This window comes from Corvus brachyrhynchos, unplaced genomic scaffold (genome assembly GCF_000691975.1).
Source record: "Corvus brachyrhynchos isolate BGI_N302 unplaced genomic scaffold, ASM69197v1 scaffold324, whole genome shotgun sequence".
Lineage (NCBI taxonomy): Eukaryota > Metazoa > Chordata > Aves > Passeriformes > Corvidae > Corvus > Corvus brachyrhynchos.
Genome location: NW_008246067.1, coordinates 200789 through 226308, shown reverse-complemented (window position 1 = coordinate 226308; position 25520 = coordinate 200789). Strand labels below are relative to the sequence as shown.

General features: G+C 37.8%; 1 protein-coding gene across 2 annotated transcripts in view; it reads left to right on the top strand.

Annotated features, from left to right (window-relative positions):
* Window positions 1-25520, top strand: part of ITGA1 (integrin subunit alpha 1) — a 49686-nt gene that overhangs the window by 19597 nt on the left and 4569 nt on the right. Inside the window, exons 11-28 of one of the 2 annotated variants that reach the window (XM_017746874.1) lie at window positions 999-1141; window positions 3302-3445; window positions 4624-4878; window positions 5300-5430; window positions 7319-7482; window positions 7673-7809; window positions 8757-8867; window positions 9422-9507; window positions 9711-9846; window positions 10832-10912; window positions 12645-12721; window positions 13398-13487; window positions 14525-14627; window positions 19997-20110; window positions 21700-21804; window positions 22899-23003; window positions 23671-23763; window positions 25192-25308. In XM_017746874.1, the coding sequence (XP_017602363.1) occupies window positions 999-1141; window positions 3302-3445; window positions 4624-4878; window positions 5300-5430; window positions 7319-7482; window positions 7673-7809; window positions 8757-8867; window positions 9422-9507; window positions 9711-9846; window positions 10832-10912; window positions 12645-12721; window positions 13398-13487; window positions 14525-14627; window positions 19997-20110; window positions 21700-21804; window positions 22899-23003; window positions 23671-23763; window positions 25192-25308 (2192 nt within the window). Of the gene's footprint in view, window positions 1-998; window positions 1142-3301; window positions 3446-4623; window positions 4879-5299; window positions 5431-7318; window positions 7483-7672; window positions 7810-8756; window positions 8868-9421; window positions 9508-9710; window positions 9847-10831; window positions 10913-12644; window positions 12722-13397; window positions 13488-14524; window positions 14628-19996; window positions 20111-20510; window positions 20570-21699; window positions 21805-22898; window positions 23004-23670; window positions 23764-25191; window positions 25309-25520 lie in introns of those variants that run through there. The other variant, XR_001866068.1, reaches the window with a different exon arrangement.

Here is a 25520-nt window from a genome sequence, read left to right as displayed (position 1 = left end):
TTCTTGAAAAAAAATAAATAACAATCTCTACAATCAGAAAGCAAATCCAAACATAGACCTAAGTATATCTAGACTTTTCCAACAGAGATGTTAAATCTGTTCAAAGAAGATTTCATGGATTCCTCTAGTATTCTTACCAAGTTTTTCTATGCCTTGATAGTTAAAAAGTCTTACACAATATTCAGTCCAAGGATTTGCTTAAAATTAAGCTTTTTTCTGTCACTCAATGGACAAAACCAACAAGACCAACATCTTTTTTCTATAATAATGTTTTGCATATTGGCAGGTTATTTTTCTACCAAAAAGCTTCAGTAGGCTTGCTTTCTCCTCTGGGTCTTGCTTTCTACACTTCATGGTTCTGTTTGCTCTGTTATCTCATTTAAGTCGTAATTCCAATGACAAAGAAACATTGCTAGAATATTTTAATGTTTTTCCCTAAGTACACTTTCTTCATTGCCAAATGTCTTTACCTGCTGCCTTTTATTGTAACTCCAATTTGGTAATTTTCAAAATAAGATCCTATCCTCCCATAATACTTGCAACTCTTCCACAGTTCTGATTTCACTGCATATTTTTTAACTCTTCCTTCACCAAAGTTGTTGAATTGTTGTTAATATTAAGCAGAACAGAGGTAGGTTCAAAATGCCCCCCAGAATCACTTCTTGAAGACTCCATCAGTTTGAGAGTGAGCCAGTGACAACTGTTCTTTGAAAGTAACTTTTCAACCAGATATTCATGAGTTATTTCTTACACTGTGTGAGAACAGCAAAGTGAACATGGCTCACCAGCCTGTGAACAGGTTTAATAGCACAGTGGTGCTCCTCACTCTGAGACTGTAGACAAAAAAAAAAGTCCTTTTAATTAACTACTATTGCTGTCCACCATGAATAGGGCTAAACATCTAGTTATGGAATAAACCTTACAAATGCTCTGAATCACAGCAAGTATTTCTGATGCATTCTCTTTGTGTTGTATCTTGACTTCTTTCTGCTTCTTAGGATATACTGTGAATTCAGCACTGACACCTGGAGGTGTGCTGTACATAGCAGGACAGCCACGATACAATCACACTGGGCAAGTTATCATTTATAAGATGGAAGGAAAAGAGGTGCAAGTAATTCAGAGATTAAATGGAGAACAAGTAAGTATGCATTCACAGTTAACATACAAAAGGAATATAGCAGAAGAAATAAAAATAATTATTCAAATGAGAACTCATTCGAAGAGCACATGAAACTGGGAGTTGTAAGCAAGTTAGGCAGATCCTCTGATACTATTAGCAACAGTGAACTGTACAGTAGATCCTTGGAAATTTTGTCTTTGAGGGCTAAGTCTTCACCAGTTTCAAAGTGGTTGTTGCCTTCTCTGTACATGCAATTTTCTATGTCTGCTGACTGGAAGAGCATGTCACTGTCAGGAAAGAGTTTTGACAAGCAGAGTTCCATGCAAGAGCATCTTCTGGGATAGATTGAAATATTGAATAGTTGCTTGTTACACTGAGTAGCAGCTCACTGAGAGCTATTGCTGCAGGAAGAAAAATCCACATGTAATTGCATAATTAAGGATGGTATTATTAAGATAATATTATGCTTATGAGAATTGAAAGACCTGCCTACTCTCATTTCCCCAGGCTGCAGTACCAGCTTCTTTCAGGAGCATTCAAGTTACCTAATTTTCACCTATAGCTGATGTCTGCAACTCAGCTAATCAGTCAATCAATCAATCAATCAATCAAACATTTTAGAGTCAGTGAGCTAAAGTAGCTATCAGGGATCTGGGCTTGTTCAGCCTTGAGAAGAGGTGGCTGACACGGCACCTCCTCCGTGTCTGTCAGTGTCTGCAGGGAGGGGCCAGAGGATGGGCCAGGCTCTGCTTGGAGGTTCTGATCCTCCGTGTCCTTGTCCTCCAGTAGGACAAGAGACAATGGGCAGAAACTGATGCACAGGAAGTTCCACCTAAACATGAGGAAGAAATTCTTTACTGTGTGAGTGACCAAGCACTGGAACAGATTGTCCAGAGAGGTTTTGAGTATCCCTCACTGAAGATATTCAAGAACCATCTGGACACAATCCTGTGCCCTGTGCTCTGGGATGACCCTACTTCAGCAGGGAGGTTGGACCAGATGACCCACTGTGGGCCCTTCCAACCTGACCCATTCTGTGATTTTGTGCTTTTTAAGATTTGAGACATCTGGACTACTTGAAGCATTTCTGTGAGAGTAGATGTATCTTTGACTAGAAGAGGCTGCTTCTCATGTTAAGTGTAAAGGAAATGCAGGGTATCTTGCTTATCTGTGAAGTGAATGTAAGCAGATAAATCCTATAGCTTGTACCCGGTCTGTCAGGGGCGGCAGGGAGGGGCCAGAGGATGGGCCAGGCTCTGCTTGGAGGTTCTGATCCTCCGTGTCCTTGTCCTCCAGTAGGACAAGAGACAATGGGCAGAAACTGATGCACAGGAAGTTCCACCTAAACATGAGGAAGAAATTCTTTACTGTGTGAGTGACCAAGCACTGGAACAGATTGTCCAGAGAGGTTTTGAGTATCCCTCACTGAAGATATTCAAGAACCATCTGGACACAATCCTGTGCCCTGTGCTCTGGGATGACCCTACTTCAGCAGGGAGGTTGGACCAGATGACCCACTGTGGGCCCTTCCAACCTGACCCATTCTGTGATTTTGTGCTTTTTAAGATTTGAGACATCTGGACTACTTGAAGCATTTCTGTGAGAGTAGATGTATCTTTGACTAGAAGAGGCTGCTTCTCATGTTAAGTGTAAAGGAAATGCAGGGTATCTTGCTTATCTGTGAAGTGAATGTAAGCAGATAAATCCTATAGCTTGTACCCGGTCTATGAACGTATCCATCTCTTCATGTAGATTTTGTTCCTCTGAAAATAATAACAACTTGAGAATTTTGGTGACTGTCTGCACTGACACAAAAGCTTTTGTCCAAGCTTTTTTACTTGTTTTTTGAAAACTAGCTTCCCCAAGGCAGTCTTGTTCAAATGCTGTCTTAGAAGGTCCTACTTCCCATAGGAGGTAGAAATTACCCGTTTATACTTTCAAACCCAGAAGAGTTGAAAGTTGAAGGGCCCACTTCTTAATAAAAAAAATCAGACAACAAATGCTAAAACTGAAAACAAGCTTCAAAGACAAACAGACCAAAAGAATCTAGCTAGTAAAGAAAAGTTCTGCCTAATGGTTAATATTTGTCACTGCAAGCAAGAAGTAAGTTTCTGAAAAGAAAATGTAGCATGATGTTGCTGACTCTGTCTCTGATGTACACTTTATGTTTTCCTACAGATTGGATCATACTTTGGGGGTGTTATTACCACAGTCGACATTGACAGGGACTCATTTACAGACCTTCTTCTTGTTGGAGCTCCTATGTATATGGGAACTGAGAAAGAGGAGCAAGGGAAGGTATATGTTTATAGTCTGAACAAGGTAAGGCCGATGATGTTTATTGACCAGGAATAGAGCATGCTCTTTGCTGTCTTCTTGTCCTTATTTTAAAGAAATACAGTAATTTGAACTGGGGAAGATGACCTGTTGAAAACAGAGAAACATGGTTTTGACAACTGAGATTATAAAGCAACTGAATTTTAAATTTCATTCTCAAACTCTTCTTTGAGAATGGAGTGTATTATGTAGATAAGTACTACATCCTATAAGCTGCAGTATGGCATACATACAAATCTATCCTTGTGACTTGCTTAGTAACCTAGAATGAAACCCCATACATCCAACAGCTTTTAAATGTCTGACTAGATTGAGGATTATACCAGCTACACCTCACTTTATTAATTTGCTAAGTCTCTTCTTCCAATATCTGTGCATCCTCTCCTCTCCTCTCCTCTCCTCTCCTCTCCTCTCCTCTCCTGTTTCATTTTCTTCTCTTTTTTCTTTTCATTTTTCTTTTCCTTTTTGTTTTTCTCATCCATTACCCTTGTGTACTGTTATAACAATTATCAAAATATATCTTAGCAATGATGGTCTCCTAAAATACTATTTCAAGAAAAATTGAAATTTTTGCTTGCTACTGCTACTGTGGCATGGAATTCATGGGAAAGATTCGTTCCATGCCCTAGGGTCCATGTGTTTTCGGTCCGGGATACACGCTGGATCAGAATATGTATGTATGTTAGGCCACAGTGTATGTGTCTACTGGGGGCAGAATTCAACTACGTAAAAGAAATGCTATCTTTTGTTCTGGAATAACAGCATTGCCATCTGTGTTTCGTAAGTAACTTGGCTAACTTTTCAGATTAAGAGAATGCCTTTAGAAAAACTCTACACTGCCTAAAGAATGAAGTGGTTTACTTACAATACCATCCAAATATTGTTATGATACTGTGCTTTTCTGTGAACCTCTAACTTAGAGAAATATGCAGAAGCATCTAGAGGCAGAAAGAGAGGGAGCAAGGATGTTTTTGCCACATGCTGCTCAGAAGGAGCACTTGAATTATAGTTGTAGAATCACAGTTTCTACAGTGCACTTAATCACTAAGAATAGTTTGTAATTGTTTTGTTTAATTCATCCATTTGTCTTCTGGACAGGACCTCTTAAAAGTCTGCTGAAACATTGGTGGAAATTCACAAACTCTAAATCTGTCCTTCCACAGACAAAGTTTGAGTATCAGATGAGTCTTGAACCCATAAAGCAAACGTGCTGCTCACTGTTAAAACAGGACACCTGCAAAGTTCTAAAGAATGAGCCCTGCGGTGCGCGCTTTGGGACTGCTATTGCTGCAGTGAAGGACCTCAACCTGGATGGGTACAATGACATTGTAATAGGCTCTCCCTTAGAGGATGACCATCGGGGAGCTGTTTATATTTATCATGGCCATGGCAAAGCAATCAGTAAAAAGTATTCACAGGTATGAAGTAAAACTCTGCAGATTGCCAGCTGTTTTAATGTATATAATGTTTATAATCCTGTCTTCCCAACATAAGATGAGACTGTGACTTGACCAGTTGTAACAGCTTATTTTTTAAATTGCTCTATACTTTTAAACTCATAGTTATTTAACTGAATTTGAGTCTTAATGTTGTTAAAAAATATATTCGCATGCTCTATTAGAAACCTTCTGACATGTTCTGTACAGCCACAAAAGCAGATATTTTGCAATCTGAAAATTTATAGTGTGTTCATCACCATGGTAACTGTTTTAGGAGTATTGTAATGAAAATTTAATGTAGTTAAAGAGCCTAAACCCCATCTCACTGCAGTCAAATGCATCTTGACTGTTACAAAACCCTTCAAAGTGCACCGCATTAACCTCTTCATGCATTTCACAGCGTATTGCATCAGGTGGAGACGGGGAAAAAGTGAAATTTTTTGGCCAGTCTGTGCATGGAGAAATGGATTTAAACGACGATGGGCTGATTGATGTTACTATCGGAGGCCTTGGTGGGGCTGCCCTCTTCTGGTACGGAGACTCACAGCAGCTGTCAGGACACAAAAAAACCTTTTACTTGGGCTACCAGTGTAACTTGCATGCATGACTGTTTGGACTTTGTAAGGTTACTGGTTTCATCTTATGTTTTGACACCGACTGCAAATATTCTTCTTTTTACATCTCTCTAGAGGAATGAGCATAGAAGTTAAAGTATACCATTATAAATACAGGAATATTATAGAACTCTTGCTGGCCTAGAATGAAGGACTTGTCCTCGTAGACCTTCTTCAAAATAGGAGCTGATTCCATTTGTGGCACTAAGTAAAACAGGAAAAAAACCAGAATTTCTCTCTTTTTCATGGTCTATTGCATATTATTTTATTAACAGTATCAAGAACAGATTCAAATCTAAAGGCCTCACAAAGAAAACTGATTTTATTTCTTAATAGCAAAACTGCAGTTTGACTCCCTACAGAAAATTTGCAAAATTAAACTAAGCTTTCTGCTTAACATTGACTTCTTTTTCTTTATATAAGAATACTATTCAGATGTAATAGCGAGCAATATAATTGCTAAGGGACAAGAGAAATAAACAATGTGACATTAATTTCCTCATTTCTAAAGCACAACTAAAATTATTTCTGTCTCTGGTAAGGAAATTGCTAACCCAGATCCTTGCTTTCCCTGTCCTCCTGTTTCACCTAACTCACCTAGTAGGTGATCAAGTTTGTCAAGGCTTGCTACCATCCTCAAGCTCCCAGCTTCTTCTGAACTTCACCTAGTAGTTTCTATCTAAAGGTTCCATGCTTGAACACAATGTGGTGCCCTTCACTGCATTGCTGAGACCACAATTCTGACGAAAGTTGCTTTGCCAGCTAAATTTTTTGCTGGTTTAGTACACTGACATGCTTGCATATCATGGCCAAAATGGAACTGGATCAGGGAGAGGGATGAGACAGGAATGCATTTCAGTGGCAAAGGAGATTTAAAGTGAAACAAACTGGGGACAAATATTAGCCTGTTTCTCTACCCACAACCTGAGAGATGGCATGCTACCCTCCAGCTTAGGTATAATATTATGTTCATCTGTGATACTCTCAATGATGGGCCAGGGCCTTCAGTCTCTTTTAAAATGGATCTGGCTCTGTAGAGTTGCCTAAATGCTTTTGGAAGTATTTCACCTGGTGTCTTTTCTGAAACCAGTAGAGAACTGTGGAGAAATCCTTTGACTGTTTCCTCTGTAATTTCTCTTTTACTGGTCCTATGTATAGGATATGTAGTTAATTACTCTGCTAGACTATCATGTTGCTCTTGTCCCCAGTTCTTCAGGGGCTTTCCCTCCTGAATGATAGTTGAGCTTTAAAAAATGCTCTAGTGCTTTATAGGTTTTTGCTGCTGAGGACATTGTTTCCCTCCTTTTTTCTTGCTCACTTTTATGTTTTCAGTAGGATGAGTTCTCTCTGTGATGGCACTTAACAGGCATGCAGTAATCTGCCGAAATGGAGAAAGGCAAATGCAGACTGAAAATGTGCCAGAGAAGTGCATTGCAACTGCCAGTTGTTTTCATAGTATCAGACAGCCAAGACAGAAGACGTGAAATAATAGACGGCCTCTTAATTGGCATAACATGGCCAACGCTGTGTCTGCTACTGTACTGCAGCATGGTACCATCAACATGTGCCACAGGAATCTCATTTCAATTGTGGATTTCATGCTTCTGTTATTTCCCAAAGGACATTAAGGGATTTTTGCTTTTTAGCTATAAGCCTTTTGACAGTTGTACTCAATGATCTTAAAAGTCTTTTCCAACCTGTGTCTGTATCCAAATGTTGAGTGCTGCATATTTTGTAAGTTCATTCTTAAGTTTAAAAAAATTGCTGCTCTTATTTCCAAGCACTTTCTCTGTGGTTTCTTTAAGGTCTCGCGATGTGGCTGAAGTAAACGTTTCCATGCAATTTACACCTAAAAGCATCAATATTCAACAACAAAATTGTCAAATAAATATAAGAAAAACAATATGCATAGATGCCACAATTTGTTTTAAGACCAGACTAAAGTCAAAAGAAGATATATTTGAATCCAGTAAGTAGATAAGCACTAAGTTATGGAAGCTTTAAGCTATAAAATTCCTATGCTCTCATGCATTTATTAAATAAAAAATGGAATTCAGCTTTTCTAAATTCAGTATTCCAAGTGCATCTAAGATATTTTGGGAAAAAATAATGTGTAGAGGCAAAGTGCTTCATAATATTGATCTCAACCTCCTTTGCAGGTCTGCAGTATTGGATTACTCTTGATGCACAAAGACAGATATCTCGGAGCTTGTTCACAGAAAGCCATGAGAGGAAAATGCAAAAAAATATAACTATCAAAGGGTCAGAATGTACAAAACATAACTTCTACATGTTGGCAAGTAAATCATTTAAAGTATTTTTCTCATGTTGATGCTAGTGTAACCCAAATATGTATTTCATTAATTGCACATTGGACAACAAAATCTGTGTTCAGAATTAATCTTAAGAAGTGTACATGAAATTTGTTTAAAACTTAGATTTATTTATTTATACACATACAAACTATTTACTTATATGTACAGTCTCTTTAGCTATGTCTCTGTGTCTATCTTAAGAAAAGCATGCCTCACTTGTTGGAACCAAGAAGTTGTCATGGTTAGCAGTTTAGGTGCACTCAAAACTCAGCAGGAGCATGTGAGATAGAATTTTAGTTTGCATATTGGTGCTATTCCTCCTGATAAAATACAGTAAAAAAAACTTTCAGGTTTGGAACAGAGAATATTTATTCACTGCAAAACAGAAGCATAATTAGCAACTGTGAGTATGCATTTGCTCAGATTGCACCTAATGTGTGGAGTGAATGGACTTGCATCCTGTAAGCCACCCACACTTGAAATGCTTAGTGACTTCACAGTTGTATCATAATGCAAAACTAATGGTAAATGATACCCAGAATTTTCTTCACCGAACAGCAGGCCTAAGTTTGACTTCACAAAAGGTTGTGCTGCTGATGCTTATCTTACTCATCCTCTGAGCACAACTAGAAGAGAAAAGTCTGTGAGTTGTCAGTTGAGATATTCTTAAATGAAACTATGTGAGACATGCTCAGACTATGTGAAGTTTTGTGATAAGATGCACAAAAACCTTGGTAGATGTTTATAAGGAATGCGTGGCACATTAAATATTTCATCATCAACTGCAAGCATTCAGATACTTCTCTGGCAAGAATGGCAACAGTGTGACAGAAAGGTATTTTACCTTAGCATTTTTTGGGTCTTTTTAACCTCTTTAGATATGAAAGTGAATTTGTGTAACCACAGTTTTGTTTTCCTTGTGTTCTAGGATAAGCCTGATTTTCAGGACTCTGTAAAGGTTTTGCTGGAATTCAATTTTTCTGATCCAGAGAGCGGACCTGTTCTTGATAGCAACTTGCCAAATTCAATAGCAGAATATGTAAGTCAGAAAGATTCTGTATCACTAACCAAAGCATTCCAGGTAAAAATCATAGCTCACACAAGAGCTGAAACGATTGCCCACAAATTGGCTAGAGAGGAGGGGTCTTGAGCCTTTCCTGGAGATGTTCCCTCCAAATGAGTGTTCAGGAGTAAAAAGCTTGATTCAATGTGCTTGTGAATCATGCTGGGGTTTCAAAGCTCTCTGTAGCTGACTGAAGATAGAAGAGAGTTACCAACAATTTTATTGTCAGGCTTTACGTAGATGGAGCAGAGGAGTGTTATCCATTTACTTTGGTGGTGCTTGCCATCATTCATACTTCTAGTAATGCCTCTTTTCAGAATGCAGGTGAATCATTTAGAATGGAATTATGAGAAAGCTTATGTTTCAACGATACATCTTACAGGATATTGGCATGTTTAACAGTTTAATATTAGGGAAGATTTCTTTGATTTTTAAACAGAAGACCTTACATAAAGTTACATAGTGTATTAAAATGCAAGTGTTTGACAATAAATGTAACAAAATTAAGAATAAATATACTATTTTTGCAGATTCCTTTCACAAAAGATTGTGGAGCCAAAAATAAATGCATTTCAGATCTTGTTCTGATTGTAAAAGCAAGCATAGCTGGAGACAGGTAACTACACTGGATTTAATGTATTGCTTGATATCTGTACAAAGTGTCTATGTGAATTATAAATTCTGTAGTCTAATAGGATAACACTGGGGCTTCCTTTCCAATTCAGAAACCAGATAGTCTGGAGACTGAAAGAAGTTTCTCTTCATGTTAAAGACAAATTCAACAGTTAAGATGTCCAACACTCTTACTCTATTTTACAGCTTGTCTCCATTCATTGTAAAGTCACGCAATGATAAGTTCACCATCCAGCTCTCTGTGAAGAACAAAAAAGACAGTGCCTATAATACCAGAGTTTTGGTTCAATATTCTCCAAATATTATATTTGCTGGCATTGAGGTAGGAGTTTTTTCACCTTATCAATTTTATCATAACCTATATTGCTAGAGAGATCAAGGAAGCCTTTTTACTAAACCTGAATTTGACTCCTGGGGCATCATCTCAGTTGATTGAAAGAGATTCCCCAGGGCTGCTCTCCTTGCTTATGCCTCTAAAGAAGTGTCTTAATTTTGACATGAGTGGACTCTTGCCTAGCCCCATTCATAAAATACAGATGCAAATTTCACAATGGCACTCAGAAAAAGTGACTGCCTCTTAGACAAGTGTCAGCACTATGAATCACCTGTACACCTGTAGAGCAAGAAATGCCTTGTTATTTAACAGTAGAACTCCTGAGCCCCTAGAATTCTCCTTTTGCACATGTATAGAAAAAGCACTGTTGTGGTAGGACAGGATATATCAGTGCATGCATCTTTCTTACCTCAGACATCATTTCCAAAAGCGGCTCTTTTCCTTCCTGCCTCAGCAGATATGCTACAAATACACCTCAGTTCAGATGAGAAGCACTTAGAGCAGTTTGTTTTCTGTCAACAGTCCTGATACTGCACATTAGGAGAAGTCAGGGATCCATCGCACCGTTGCTGATCCTATGGCAATAATTGATGGAGTATGAATGTCACTTTTATTGCTACGTTAGCAACACATTTACAAAATTTGAAAACTGTGTAATTATAGATATGTTGATTGCTAGATCCCATGACTAATTTGCATGATGCCAAGTAGGCATATAATTGTGAATGTTCCAAATACTGTAATTGGAAAGGCACAATGGCAGGTAATTGCTATAAATGTCCATAGGTGAAAATCGTCTTGCAGAATTTGTGGCTTCCTATTTTTGTTCTAGTTCAGTTAAGGCTTTGACTCTTACAATGTATTGGCAGTGAAAAGTGGCAATGGTATATGTGTTCAACAGGTCTATGATGCCCAGTCAAAATTTAAAAAGACTTTGCACAAGGCCATGCTTTCATTTTCTTTTTCCCTTTAGGATATACAGAAAGATAGCTGTGAATCTAATCACAACATCACCTGTAAAGTGGGATATCCATTTCTAAAACCTGCAGAAGAGGTAAAAAGTCCCCCTGCATGCAAGTTCTCCTTGCCCCTTGTTGTTCTAAAGGCAGGGCAGTCCCTATCATCTCTGAAATTCTTTTCTCTTGTGTTCATCCCAAAAACTGTCCATGCATGTTTCCCAAGCTATCCTTGATGTCAGCTGCACAGAGCCAGATGGGAAACCATCGGATATTTAGTACCTGGGCAGTCAGTCGTGGTATGTGAGGAAATAATAGATGCATATTGCCGTCCTTGACACTGAAAGACGGCAAGTGACACACAAGTGGGACACCTGGCCAGAGGTGTCTGTCTCTAGGCTTTCCCCAGCCTATAAATTAAGTTATTTTGTATATAAAACGTAGTCCATTGGTTGAAGACAGAATAAGATGGTATGTGGAAGTGCTAACTCAGATCTGCCAAAGTCAGGTATCAAGACTTCACCTCTGCTCAGTGGGGAATGAGAAGCCTTTCCAGCAAGTAGTCCACTTAAACTCCATCTTGAATAGTTCCAGTGATGTCTGTATCTCCTGTTGGAATGGAGAGAGAGCTTTAACTAAACTAGGCCTTTGAAAAAACATACTTAGATCTTGATCTTGAATTGGGAAATATCAATTTGCATGAAAATAAGGCAGTCTTTCCTGGCAGTTTCTTGTTTGCACCTCTATCTTGCACCAGGAGGATCATGAGAGATGTCTTCTTACATTGCCTCCCACACAAACTTTCCAGCTTGTGTCTTGGACTTGTAGGGATTAATTCAGCTGTTACCTTCTTGAAGCCAAATAAATGTATTGTCCAATGCCTCTGCCCACCATGTTCCATTTCCAGCTTTACTGAATTTTTCACATTTTCCTTTCATGCTTTGCTTGTTAGTTTGTCTGTAGCTGTAAAGCCCTAAATTTAGAAATTTCACGCTTTTCTTTGCATTCAGAAATCAATCTCTGATTCACTGATAAGCATCCCTAATAAATTCCTTTTAAAATATGAATATTTTTAAAAATATATAATATTTAAATAGGAATATCTAGGACAACTTTCTGTGGACCACTTTGTAGTAAAGATTTGTACACATAAAAGGAAAGATAAAAGTCTGAGCTGAAAATTCCATCCAGTAATGAATAGGAAAACTTTTGCTTCATATAAAATTACCCTTAAGTGTCAGGATATGAAGAAGAACATTGGGGACAGTGTTCCTAAATTTTGAGTAATTCCAAGTGATGTTAGATTTGCCCTGGCTATAATACCTATGAAATTTTTTTGAGACCTAGCAGTCTCTTCTTTATTTACATTGTAAACATTTCTTTTTGGTACTCTAGGTGTTCTACTATATATTGAGTGATATTCCAGCAGCCTTCTACAGGCAGCTCATCTCCCCTGTAATAGCTAGGCTTTGAAGCTTTGTTTCCTCCTCATTGGAGGGAAAAAAGAGGTTTTGATAAATTGCTTGTAAGACCAATTGCTTTCAATTAAGAACTATTTAGCCATGTGTTTCTAATATACTATATAAATTTTTGCTTGAGGTTTGTGAAAATTTGAGACTTCTGTTTAATAAGTGATAACTATTCAATTTGGGAATAGTTGGGACAAATTCAAAATAGTGGATTCATTCAGATTTGTGGAAAATTGGTAAAATATGAATAAGGATCCCCTAGATAAAAGCAAAAATTTGTACATTTTTCATTATATCAATCCCTATTAGTGTGTGCTTTTTGGTTTTCCTTTTAAAATGTGTAATGTATTTTTCTACACAGATTACCTTCAAAATATCATTCCAATTCAATGCATCGTATCTCCTGGAAAATGCTACTATTCATGTGTATGCAACAAGGTTAGTTGCAGTCTTTGCCTTCTGATTTTTTTTCTTTGAAAGCTCTACAGTTTTGTTTCATAGTAAAACACAAGTGGCTTCTGAACTCACAAGCCCTTAAATCTTCTGTAGAGCTGGCACCCTTACAGATGTATTCAGTCCAGCAGTGGATTGAGTGGACTAAATGAATAGCTGTTACTCTCTACAGCCTGAGAGTTACAAGTGAGTCATAATTTCCGGTTGTTTTACCTTCAGCAAAGGTTTATTCTCCTAGAGAATTACTGTATACTTTAGCATGAATCACGGTTAACAAAAAGCTCTGGCCTTCAAAGAGTAAGAGCATTGCCAAAGTTGTCCCTGATAGGGTAAAAGAATGCACTTGCCCTCAGTGTTTCTGTCCCAGCAAAATCCAGGGATAGTGTGGCTTTTAACTGATCCGTTTTCATTCAGTCACCTGCAATCTGTAATTTTAACAAAGATGCATTTATGAGCTGTGACTGGTGCAGGACTTAAATCATTAGTTACTGGAAGAAGTATTTTGAATTTATTTTTAGGAGACAGTACTTAACTGGAAATGAGTAGTGTCCTTTTATACCCAGAGCTATAGGTAGTTCAGTTTCTGAGGTCCCTTTCCACCCAGTAGTTGTGTTGTATCTGCATCAATCTGATCTGAGTGACATATGTTGTTTTGTTTTAGTGACAGTGAAGAACCACCTGAGACCTTGGGTGACAACAGAGGACATGTTACAATTCCAGTAAAATATGAAGTAGGATTAATATTTGTAAGGTACTGACACTTCTCTGTACTTTATTTGCTAGCACAGTAAATTTCAGGTGTTCAAGGAGAATATAGTATTGTTTTGTTGTTGAAACGTGCTCAGTATCTACAGAAAACAGCTTCAAAGCTCATAAAGCAGAAGCACAGGCTTCAGTGAAAAGGAAAGTCATGAAATAATGGAGCAGTTACTGTCCCTAACTTGCTGAAATTTCATTTTATCTATATAAATTTGATCTGCAGTTTGCAAATACAACAGCAGCTTTTGTTGGTTCCTGTACTTTGATATATTCAATCAAAGGCATTTCAGATACATAAGAAAACAAATACTTCCAGCTTCCTGATGGCCATGGGTTTGTATCACTATAATATTGCATGGTGTGGTGTTTGATTTCCATCTTCAAAAATTAGCCTTAATTTTAAGTTCTTGGGCATTTGGGTCTTTTTAAGTTCGGACTTACACTTTAATGCTGGTCTTGTAGTACACTTTGTTTTCAGAAATAGCCAGAATTCAGTTAGATTCCATCCCTGAAAAGCATTCTGTATAATATTGATAAACAACATTTCATGGTGTACAGGTGTAAATAATTAAGCCAAAGTTATTTTGGATGCATTTCATGTTTCAAATCCAGCCTTTGTTTGTCCCATAAGGGAGTAAGGCTGAATTTGCAACATGCTGGCTTTGTTCTCTTTTTCCTGATTCTGTGTTTTACAGTATCCTGCCTGTTTCACATGGCAATGCCCAGGATAAGGGACTGCACAATTAGAATAAGGACCGCAAAATCAGACCCTAATGTGTTAATTTTGGGAATAATATTTGCCTTTTTTTTGTAGTTATATCTGAACAAAACATTCTAAATGTACGTAATAAAAAGTGGAGCCTATTCAGAGAACAGAACAGTTCAACTTCAGTGGATGCAGCAATGCACTCTTAATGGCAAAACTAGTCATGAATTTCATGAAATAATGAAAATAACTATATTATTAACTCCTAGGGGGTTTTATGAATTTTGTGTGCTTATTTTTTGGTGGTTTTCTTTAACCCACAGTGTTTTCAAAGAGCACCATGTTATAATTGCTGCAAATGATACTGTCCCTACTGCTATTAACACAACAGAGCAGATCGGGGATGAAGTGACTCTACATTATAGGGTAAGAAACAACTAAAAATGTATTACATAGGTACTGTCTTTTTTTTTTTTCTTTAGGTTTGCATTACTTAAATAGCAGCTATGTTAAACCCTCTCCATGCATTTTGTGCTTAAAATCTTTTTCTTCCTTCCTTTTTTTGGAATGCAGGGAGTCAGAGGGTCTCAGATGGCCCATCTCCTGCAGAGTAGTTCTGGTGGGTTTTAGACCTTCTGTCCTCAGCTGGGGAAAGAGACCATGCCCTGTTAAGTAAGAACTTGGACTATCCTGGCTGGTTAGAACAGCCATTTCCAAAATCCAGACCAATTTATGGTAGGCAAATGCCATGTTCCAAGAATTTGGTCTTCCTAGTTGAATGAATACTGCGAAGTAAAATCACGTTGGAAAGATATTTAATGGACTCTGCTCTTGTGAGATCCTTGCTGCACTACTACATCCAGCTCTAGAACTCCCAAAATAAGGACCTGGGACTGCTCAAGTGGGTCCAGAGGAGGGCCTTAAAGATGATCACAGGGCTGGAACACCACTCCTGTGAGGACAGTCTGGGACAGTGAGGGCTATTCAACCTGGGGAAGAGAAGAGTCTGTGAAAACCTCATCGGGGCCTTCCAGTTCCTAATGGGAGGCTACAAGAGAGCAGGAGAGGCACTTCTGACAAGTTATCTTGAGAGCATCCTGTCTCCCAGTGTCAATTCCAAAACTGAACAAGGGTCCCGTATAAAAAGCATAAAAGTCTCTGAATCAACTTCTATCTGTAAAAAATGGGATATTGTAAAATTCTTGCTCTCACTAAATAACAATGACAAAGGGTTTTTTTTCCTATTTTTATAGGCCATACTGTGTTTTACTCAGCTACCTTTTTTTTGTCTACTGTGAGTGTTTAAGGCATTACCCATCTAATTTGCAAATCTTTGCTTTCTGAGTCAAAAAGCTGCTGGATTGCAGAGCATACCATTTATGATCTTGTAAAGTAAAGCTCATCTCTGCAAGCAGCTAATCACAAATAAGTAGCCAGGAGGAAAAAGTTTAAAAGGTTCTTGAGCATTTATTAAGTTTGTCCACTTCAGAGACAATATCACCAATTCCCCTGCCGGCAATTCCAGCTAGGTGTTTACCCAATCCTCAGCCACAGCAGGCCTTTCCGGGAAGAGCTGCAGATTACAGATATGTCCTGTTGTCTTCTCAGGGAGAACAGGAGAGAGGAACAGGTGAGCAGGAGAGCAGTTACCTAAGCACACCTGAGGAGGAACCAGCAGGAGCCACTGGTAGAGTGGCTTCTCTCCCATATAAAGCACTTTTTGCATAACTAAGTGTGGAAATGTAAAAATTAAAAGAAGGAAAGGAAAGGGAAAGGGAAAGGAAAGGAGAAAGGAGAAAGGAGAAAGGAGAAGAGAAAGGAGAAGAGAAAGGAGAAGAGAAAGGAGAAGAGAAAGGAGAAGAGAAAGGAGAAGAGAAAGGAAAGGAAAGGAAAGGAAAGGAAAGGAAAGGAAAGGAAAGGAAAGGAAAGGAAAGGAAAGGAAAGGAAAGGAAAGGAAAGGAAAGGAAAGGAAAGGAAAGGAAAGGAAAGGAAAGGAAAGGAAAGGAAAGGAAAGGAAAGGAAAGGAAAGGAAAGGAAAGGAAAGGAAAGGAAAGGAAAGGAAAGGAAAGGAAAGGAAAGGAAAGGAAAGGAAAGGAAAGGAAAGGAAAGGAAAGGAAAGGAAAGGAAAGGAAAGGAAAGGAAAGGAAAGGAAAGGAAAGGAAAGGAAAGGAAAGGAAAGGAAAGGAAAGGAAAGGAAAGGAAAGGAAAGGAAAGGAAAGGAAAGGAAAGGAAAGGAAAGGAAAGGAAAGGAAAGGAAAGGAAAGGAAAGGAAAGGAAAGGAAAGGAAAGGAAAGGAAAGGAAAGGAAAGGAAAGGAAAGGAAAGGAAAGGAAAGGAAAGGAAAGGAAAGGAAAGGAAAGGAAAGGAAAGGAAAGGAAAGGAAAGGAAAGGAAAGGAAAGGAAAGGAAAGGAAAGGAAAGGAAAGGAAAGGAAAGGAAAGGAAAGGAAAGGAAAGGAAAGGAAAGGAAAGGAAAGGAAAGGAAAGGAAAGGAAAGGAAAGGAAAGGAAAGGAAAGGAAAGGAAAGGAAAGGAAAGGAAAGGAAAGGAAAGGAAAGGAAAGGAAAGGAAAGGAAAGGAAAGGAAAGGAAAGGAAAGGAAAGGAAAGGAAAGGAAAGGAAAGGAAAGGAAAGGAAAGGAAAGGAAAGGAAAGGAAAGGAAAGGAAAGGAAAGGAAAGGAAAGGAAAGGAAAGGAAAGGAAAGGAAAGGAAAGGAAAGGAAAGGAAAGGAAAGGAAAGGAAAGGAAAGGAAAGGAAAGGAAAGGAAAGGAAAGGAAAGGAAAGGAAAGGAAAGGAAAGGAAAGGAAAGGAAAGGAAAGGAAAGGAAAGGAAAGGAAAGGAAAGGAAAGGAAAGGAAAGGAAAGGAAAGGAAAGGAAAGGAAAGGAAAGGAAAGGAAAGGAAAGGAAAGGAAAGGAAAGGAAAGGAAAGGAAAGGAAAGGAAAGGAAAGGAAAGGAAAGGAAAGGAAAGGAAAGGAAAGGAAAGGAAAGGAAAGGAAAGGAAAGGAAAGGAAAGGAAAGGAAAGGAAAGGAAAGGAAAGGAAAGGAAAGGAAAGGAAAGGAAAGGAAAGGAAAGGAAAGGAAAGGAAAGGAAAGGAAAGGAAAGGAAAGGAAAGGAAAGGAAAGGAAAGGAAAGGAAAGGAAAGGAAAGGAAAGGAAAGGAAAGGAAAGGAAAGGAAAGGAAAGGAAAGGAAAGGAAAGGAAAGGAAAGGAAAGGAAAGGAAAGGAAAGGAAAGGAAAGGAAAGGAAAGGAAAGGAAAGGAAAGGAAAGGAAAGGAAAGGAAAGGAAAGGAAAGGAAAGGAAAGGAAAGGAAAGGAAAGGAAAGGAAAGGAAAGGAAAGGAAAGGAAAGGAAAGGAAAGGAAAGGAAAGGAAAGGAAAGGAAAGGAAAGGAAAGGAAAGGAAAGGAAAGGAAAGGAAAGGAAAGGAAAGGAAAGGAAAGGAAAGGAAAGGAAAGGAAAGGAAAGGAAAGGAAAGGAAAGGAAAGGAAAGGAAAGGAAAGGAAAGGAAAGGAAAGGAAAGGAAAGGAAAGGAAAGGAAAGGAAAGGAAAGGAAAGGAAAGGAAAGGAAAGGAAAGGAAAGGAAAGGAAAGGAAAGGAAAGGAAAGGAAAGGAAAGGAAAGGAAAGGAAAGGAAAGGAAAGGAAAGGAAAGGAAAGGAAAGGAAAGGAAAGGAAAGGAAAGGAAAGGAAAGGAAAGGAAAGGAAAGGAAAGGAAAGGAAAGGAAAGGAAAGGAAAGGAAAGGAAAGGAAAGGAAAGGAAAGGAAAGGAAAGGAAAGGAAAGGAAAGGAAAGGAAAGGAAAGGAAAGGAAAGGAAAGGAAAGGAAAGGAAAGGAAAGGAAAGGAAAGGAAAGGAAAGGAAAGGAAAGGAAAGGAAAGGAAAGGAAAGGAAAGGAAAGGAAAGGAAAGGAAAGGAAAGGAAAGGAAAGGAAAGGAAAGGAAAGGAAAGGAAAGGAAAGGAAAGGAAAGGAAAGGAAAGGAAAGGAAAGGAAAGGAAAGGAAAGGAAAGGAAAGGAAAGGAAAGGAAAGGAAAGGAAAGGAAAGGAAAGGAAAGGAAAGGAAAGGAAAGGAAAGGAAAGGAAAGGAAAGGAAAGGAAAGGAAAGGAAAGGAAAGGAAAGGAAAGGAAAGGAAAGGAAAGGAAAGGAAAGGAAAGGAAAGGAAAGGAAAGGAAAGGAAAGGAAAGGAAAGGAAAGGAAAGGAAAGGAAAGGAAAGGAAAGGAAAGGAAAGGAAAGGAAAGGAAAGGAAAGGAAAGGAAAGGAAAGGAAAGGAAAGGAAAGGAAAGGAAAGGAAAGGAAAGGAAAGGAAAGGAAAGGAAAGGAAAGGAAAGGAAAGGAAAGGAAAGGAAAGGAAAGGAAAGGAAAGGAAAGGAAAGGAAAGGAAAGGAAAGGAAAGGAAAGGAAAGGAAAGGAAAGGAAAGGAAAGGAAAGGAAAGGAAAGGAAAGGAAAGGAAAGGAAAGGAAAGGAAAGGAAAGGAAAGGAAAGGAAAGGAAAGGAAAGGAAAGGAAAGGAAAGGAAAGGAAAGGAAAGGAAAGGAAAGGAAAGGAAAGGAAAGGAAAGGAAAGGAAAGGAAAGGAAAGGAAAGGAAAGGAAAGGAAAGGAAAGGAAAGGAAAGGAAAGGAAAGGAAAGGAAAGGAAAGGAAAGGAAAGGAAAGGAAAGGAAAGGAAAGGAAAGGAAAGGAAAGGAAAGGAAAGGAAAGGAAAGGAAAGGAAAGGAAAGGAAAGGAAAGGAAAGGAAAGGAAAGGAAAGGAAAGGAAAGGAAAGGAAAGGAAAGGAAAGGAAAGGAAAGGAAAGGAAAGGAAAGGAAAGGAAAGGAAAGGAAAGGAAAGGAAAGGAAAGGAAAGGAAAGGAAAGGAAAGGAAAGGAAAGGAAAGGAAAGGAAAGGAAAGGAAAGGAAAGGAAAGGAAAGGAAAGGAAAGGAAAGGAAAGGAAAGGAAAGGAAAGGAAAGGAAAGGAAAGGAAAGGAAAGGAAAGGAAAGGAAAGGAAAGGAAAGGAAAGGAAAGGAAAGGAAAGGAAAGGAAAGGAAAGGAAAGGAAAGGAAAGGAAAGGAAAGGAAAGGAAAGGAAAGGAAAGGAAAGGAAAGGAAAGGAAAGGAAAGGAAAGGAAAGGAAAGGAAAGGAAAGGAAAGGAAAGGAAAGGAAAGGAAAGGAAAGGAAAGGAAAGGAAAGGAAAGGAAAGGAAAGGAAAGGAAAGGAAAGGAAAGGAAAGGAAAGGAAAGGAAAGGAAAGGAAAGGAAAGGAAAGGAAAGGAAAGGAAAGGAAAGGAAAGGAAAGGAAAGGAAAGGAAAGGAAAGGAAAGGAAAGGAAAGGAAAGGAAAGGAAAGGAAAGGAAAGGAAAGGAAAGGAAAGGAAAGGAAAGGAAAGGAAAGGAAAGGAAAGGAAAGGAAAGGAAAGGAAAGGAAAGGAAAGGAAAGGAAAGGAAAGGAAAGGAAAGGAAAGGAAAGGAAAGGAAAGGAAAGGAAAGGAAAGGAAAGGAAAGGAAAGGAAAGGAAAGGAAAGGAAAGGAAAGGAAAGGAAAGGAAAGGAAAGGAAAGGAAAGGAAAGGAAAGGAAAGGAAAGGAAAGGAAAGGAAAGGAAAGGAAAGGAAAGGAAAGGAAAGGAAAGGAAAGGAAAGAAAGGGGAAAAGAGAAAGGGGAAAAGAGAAAGGAAAGGAAAGGAAAGGAAAGGAAAGGAAAGGAAAGGAAAGGAAAGGAAAGGAAAGGAAAGGAAAGGAAAGGAAAGGAAAGGAAAGGAAAGGAAAGGCTCACAATCAAATATTTACAAAATGAGGAAAGTACTAGTCAAAACATTTTTCTTTTTTTATAGATTGAAAAAGGTGAACAGTTTCCAATGCCAAACCTCACACTGCAGATCTTATTTCCCAATGTAACAGCTGCCAAGAACACTCTTCTCTACCTTACTGCATTGTCACATTCCCAGGTAAAATAGAAATTTGTACTTTTATGAAAAATTTAAATTTGAAATTTATGTTGTAAGGAACATTTGGGATTATGCATTGCTTTTAGTCTAAATAGCAAGATGTTATTGTTTTAAGAGCATGTACAGATGTGCAAAAGAAGACAGAGGGAAAAATTTTCATGAAAGGAAACAAGCAGATTTAAAATGGTGTTGAACAATAATTGCACTATAACAAGGCTGGTTTGTTATGTTGCAAGTGCTGGGATGGCCAGAACTCAGATACGAGTCTCATATTCTCTTCATTGTCAGCAGTGCTTATTGCAAATGCTGGAATCCTGCTGTGTGCATCTAGAGCCCAACCTCCTGTCAGTTCTCTTCTTTCGGGTACTGAAATTAACTTTCCTGCATGTCTGCTCTCCAGCACTAGCAGTCCTCTGGCTTCTTCCTTCTCTGGGGCACTGAGACATCTTGAAGGGGATGGTAGGTCATATGTTTCAAATGATCTTCACTGCAGCCCTCATTTGAGTTTTCCATTTCACGCTTCCGGTGCAACTGGCAGAGATCACAATTCCAACAAATTCCATTGTCCTCTATCTGTAGATACTACAGCTACAGCTGTATCGATAACTACATGGCTGAAAAACCCAGCTATCACTAAATGGTGACCTAAACCTGTTTTGTTTTTTTTTCTTTCACTCAGAGACATGTATGTGCACCTCCCTGCAAATAATTTCACCTAGTTTTGTGGTGTTATCCAACTGAAAAAGAAACCAAAATATGTGAATGAAAGTTCAAGGTTTACTTTGAAACAAAACAAATATCAAACGAACAAAAAAATCCTATTTAGAATGCAAAAAAAGTTGTGTCTGTTCTTGATTTCCTTTCCCCATTATTTTCATTCCTAGTCAATCACCCTCTTTGACAGAAGTTTGCACATAAACTCAATAAATCTTGTTTTTTCTAAGGCAGGTTTCATGTCCTGCTAACTACACCCTAGTGATAGTAGTGTGCCAAAGTGCACTATGGGGATTTGTAATTCTTTTCATGCTACCAATGTGAAAGTCAACGACCTGACTGAAAAGAATCAATTCCCCCACACTGAAGACACCAAAGGATTTCCTAGCTGCCTGTGGAGGAGTCACAGAGTTCCAGCAGTGCTCCAGCATCTGCTTCCCCTCCCTGGACATTGCAACTGAGGATTCTGCATCCTGCACTTAACCTGCCTGTCTGCTTGCTAGGGCAGAACCTCTGTGGATTCCCCTGCAGAAGCTGTTTAGTTCATTTAATAGCCACCTCTTGCTGGTTCACATATTGGTCATCTTGCAGGAAGCTTTTGTTTGCTTCTGCAGATGATTAAGTAGCTGCATACAGTTTAGGTTAAATTATCTCATAAATATTTCATTTGCTGTTCGAATAGTAATACTTCAATACATAGACCATCTGAATTTCCTATTCTGCACTCTTGCAATATGCTATTTTATTGCATTTAGCGGTTAGTAAACATTATAATTGTTATTAAATATTAAATATTATTAATGTTGGCTTGTTTCCAGATCATTTATGTAATAGATTGCATATCTAGACAATATTATTTGTATTTCTGCTTACAGAATGCCATCTGCCAAACTAGTTACCCTGTAGATCCCTTAAAGATTGGCACTGGGAAACCATTTGTGTTGTCAAAAATAAAAGAACCTACAAGGGATACAATTATGGTAAGCCTACTCATAGTATATATATTCCCCCCAGATATTAATCCAGATCTTGGAGCTGAGTACTTCTGAAAAAGATATATAAAAGCTGCTCTCAAACTGTATTATTTAGAAACTCGTTTTAATAGCTTAGAAAACCTTTTTTATGTAGACTAGACTATTGATTTTATTTGGCTGCAAAACTCTATATGGAACTGAATTTAGATAGTTTGAGGTTTCTTTAATTTAAAAAATATGTAAATAGCAGTAGCACATCTGACAGCTGAATAAATCATTACCATCTATGTTCCCACTGTGATTAATAAATAGTCATATTGTAAATGTTTCTTATCTCCTTTTCAACTTTTTTAGATATCCAATAGAAAATACATTCAAATGCTAGAACTGTGACCTGACAGATTTTCCATGCGACTGTAATTGATGATCCCATTTGAAAAGGACTAGCCCTTCACATTTAGATGAAAGAGTTACAAAGTAATTCCACTGCTGTAGTTAAGTTAGCATGTCAGGGGGAAGTGTACAAGTGCAAGTGGAGCTTCTGGTGCAAATGAAACCATGTCATGGAAAGAGCATTTTGCCGTGCTTATCATTGTCCTTCACAGATGTGACAAAGGTCTAGGCTAAGTGACTATTTCTGGCTTTTTACAACATAATCCTGCTGTACTCCCAGCTAGGAAGTGATACTAGGAGGTAAAGATACTTGAATTTTCACACACACATATTGCCCTGCTTGAGAGATTCAGGTGTCCCAAGATTTGAAAAACACTGCAGAAAAGCCATAGCTGTGTTGGTAGAAAAGCACTTGCTTTTACAAGCTGTGCCTCCTTTAGGAGATCTGTGATGACTTTTGCTCCATAACTGCAGCAACAGGTTTTTCTCAGGGCTTGCCAGCCTGCAAAAACTGAGTTCTACCACGGCATGAATATCTCAAGCTGTTTTATATACTGCAGTGTCATTTTTACATAAAAAGCTGCAGTAATTAATACCAGTTTATTATTGGTGTCATATCAAGTGATCTGTAATATATTTTACATGTTTTTATTTTAATGATGTGAAAAGTCTCTTCCTATTACCTCATGCTGGTCCCTTTTAAACAGGACTGTGATACATACAACTGTGCCGCTATTAACTGTGCCCTGATCCCATCTGACATATATCAAGTGAATGTTTCATTAAGAGTATGGAAACCTACCATCATAAAAGTAAGTAAATTCTATTTTTGTTCAGAATATTTCAGAGTTGAGAAACTTAATCCAGTGTTTCTAATGTCTATTAAAATTGTGTCTTTCATTTTCTTAAGTGGCCCCTCTAATATTTGAAATTTTTTCTTTTGCTATTTTAAAAATTTCCTTAAAACTGTTGTCACACGCACTTTCTTATCCTTAAAGTAAGTACTTAAAACTTAGCAGGAATTTAAAACCATGGTAAGAAGACAACCCTTACTTATTCTGTATTGATGGTCCTTTTTTAATAGCTACTTATCCATCCACAAAGTCTAGCCCAGCGGATATAAGGAGGAGTACAAGGATGCATATGTTTTTTTAACTAAGTCTTAATCTGGAAAGATTTCTCAACTCTAGAAAGGATTTTCTGGATCACAAAGAGCAGAAGAGAGACAGTAGCATTCAAGGATTAATTAATATTTCTTTGATATCTCTGCAATCTACCCTTTTAAGGCAGTATTGCTGTCTTGAAAACAATAATGTGTGTAATGTGTGTGCTGAAGGTGACATACATAAGCAGTTTCACTGACTTGCACGTTTTTCAGCATCTCCCAAAGCATTTTTTCTTTCACCCTCCTCATTGCTACAAAGTTTTCTACTTCAAAATACCTAACTGTAAACCATAGTACCTACTCTCTTCTTTTAGGCCAGTATTCACAGCTTAACCCTTGTTGTGAAAGCATTACTTAGGAGTGAGAACTCATCACTGATTTTGAGAAATGACCATCAAAAACTAGAGGTAAGGACACGATAATTGACGTATTTGTTCTTCATAGAATTTATTGTGCTATGGAATCATTCATTTTCATTCATTACTAATGAACTGATTGTTACCTTTAGTGATGCATTATCCTACTCTAAAAAGAAGTGATTTCATATTATAGAAGAAGTCTCAGAATTAGTCAGAAAATAACACCAAAAGCCCAATACCCAACAATGTACCTGGGTAAGGATACTATCTGAATTTTTTCTGCTTGCTGCAATATAAATAATTCCTGCAGCTGTGTAAATTAAAAATATAATTAAAATTCCTTTAAAGAATCAATAGGATTTGAAAATTGTGCTGGGTCAATTAAAATTGATCTTACTTTGTATTTCTTTATTATTGTCTTATTTATTCTTTCTTTCCACTTCGTTACTCAGGATACATATTTGAAACAGGATCTTTTATTTTTCAGAAGTTCACTATCATTTTCTTAGATAAGGAAGTATATAACATGATACTAGTGGTGTCAGATATAAAGAGAAATGTCTTAAATTTTGTTAGAGGTATTATTTATCCTTTTAGTACTCTTAATTCCAAGCATTTATAGTGTTTGAACATTGGTCTTTTGTGATAACTTGTACATGCACGAGCTTATTTACTACAATGTCAATTTTTTAAGGAAAAATCTTATTATGAGTTCTTATTGATAATACCACAAAATTTAGAAAAGTAATATTCAGTGTGAATTACATCTTGCACAAAATATTTTTGAAAATTCAAAAATCAGAGGTCCACTGCTATTTAGAAATTTCTTTTAAGTGATAGATTAAAATTCAGTCCAGGAGTCAAAACACAGCTGAGAGGCTTGCAGATAATGAGACAAGGACTTTCAGATTTACCTTTTTCAGGCACAAAATTTCATGGTTAATGTTCAGCTCTTCAATGCTCTTTTGAACTATAAAGTTAGTCTCTAACAAATTCTTCAGTTAATTCAAACTCTTACACGGTCACATTTATTTAAATGTGAATATTACTTATTCCTGTATAGTTTACACCACATATGCCTTGTTTAAAATCAAATTAGTATCTACACAGCCTTTTACACTTTTGCTTACCTCCATCTTTCAGGGAGGCAGGCACTGAGTGAGGAAGAGTGTACTGAAGAAACTCCTTAGCTTATTCTTCCACTACTCATGATTTTGGTCCTGTGTCCTTTATAACAATGACTACTGACTTGTAGCAGGGACACCCTCGTGAATGAATGCACTTAGAAAGTGCAAAGTATTGTGTAAACACAGGCTTTCCTGCTGGAGATTATTTTCTTAATTCCTTCCTACAAATTCCTGTAGTTAAAATGAAGTGATACCCTGGAAAATCACTGCATAGTGATCAATCACTGCTGCTGTTTTGATATTTTAGAATGACAAATTATTTATTGCTTACATTCCTAACACTTTGCAGACCATGATTAAGATTTCCAAAGAACATCCACCAGGTACAGTGCCCTTATGGGTTATCCTCCTGAGCATCTTCGCTGGACTCTTGATTCTTGCTCTGCTTATATTTGCTCTGTGGAAGGTAAGCTGCACATCCTTGTCTTCATGAATATAAAAAAACATGCTTAAATTCTCTGTCATTTCTTTCTCATAGAACCTCAGAGACAGTAATATTATCTAATAAGGAGTGTGAAATCTTGTAGAAATTACAAAATAATTAATTACACTGCATTTTTCTGATGTGTAACAAGCGGTGCTATCCGATTGAAACCTGTAATGCCATTATGTTAGGGA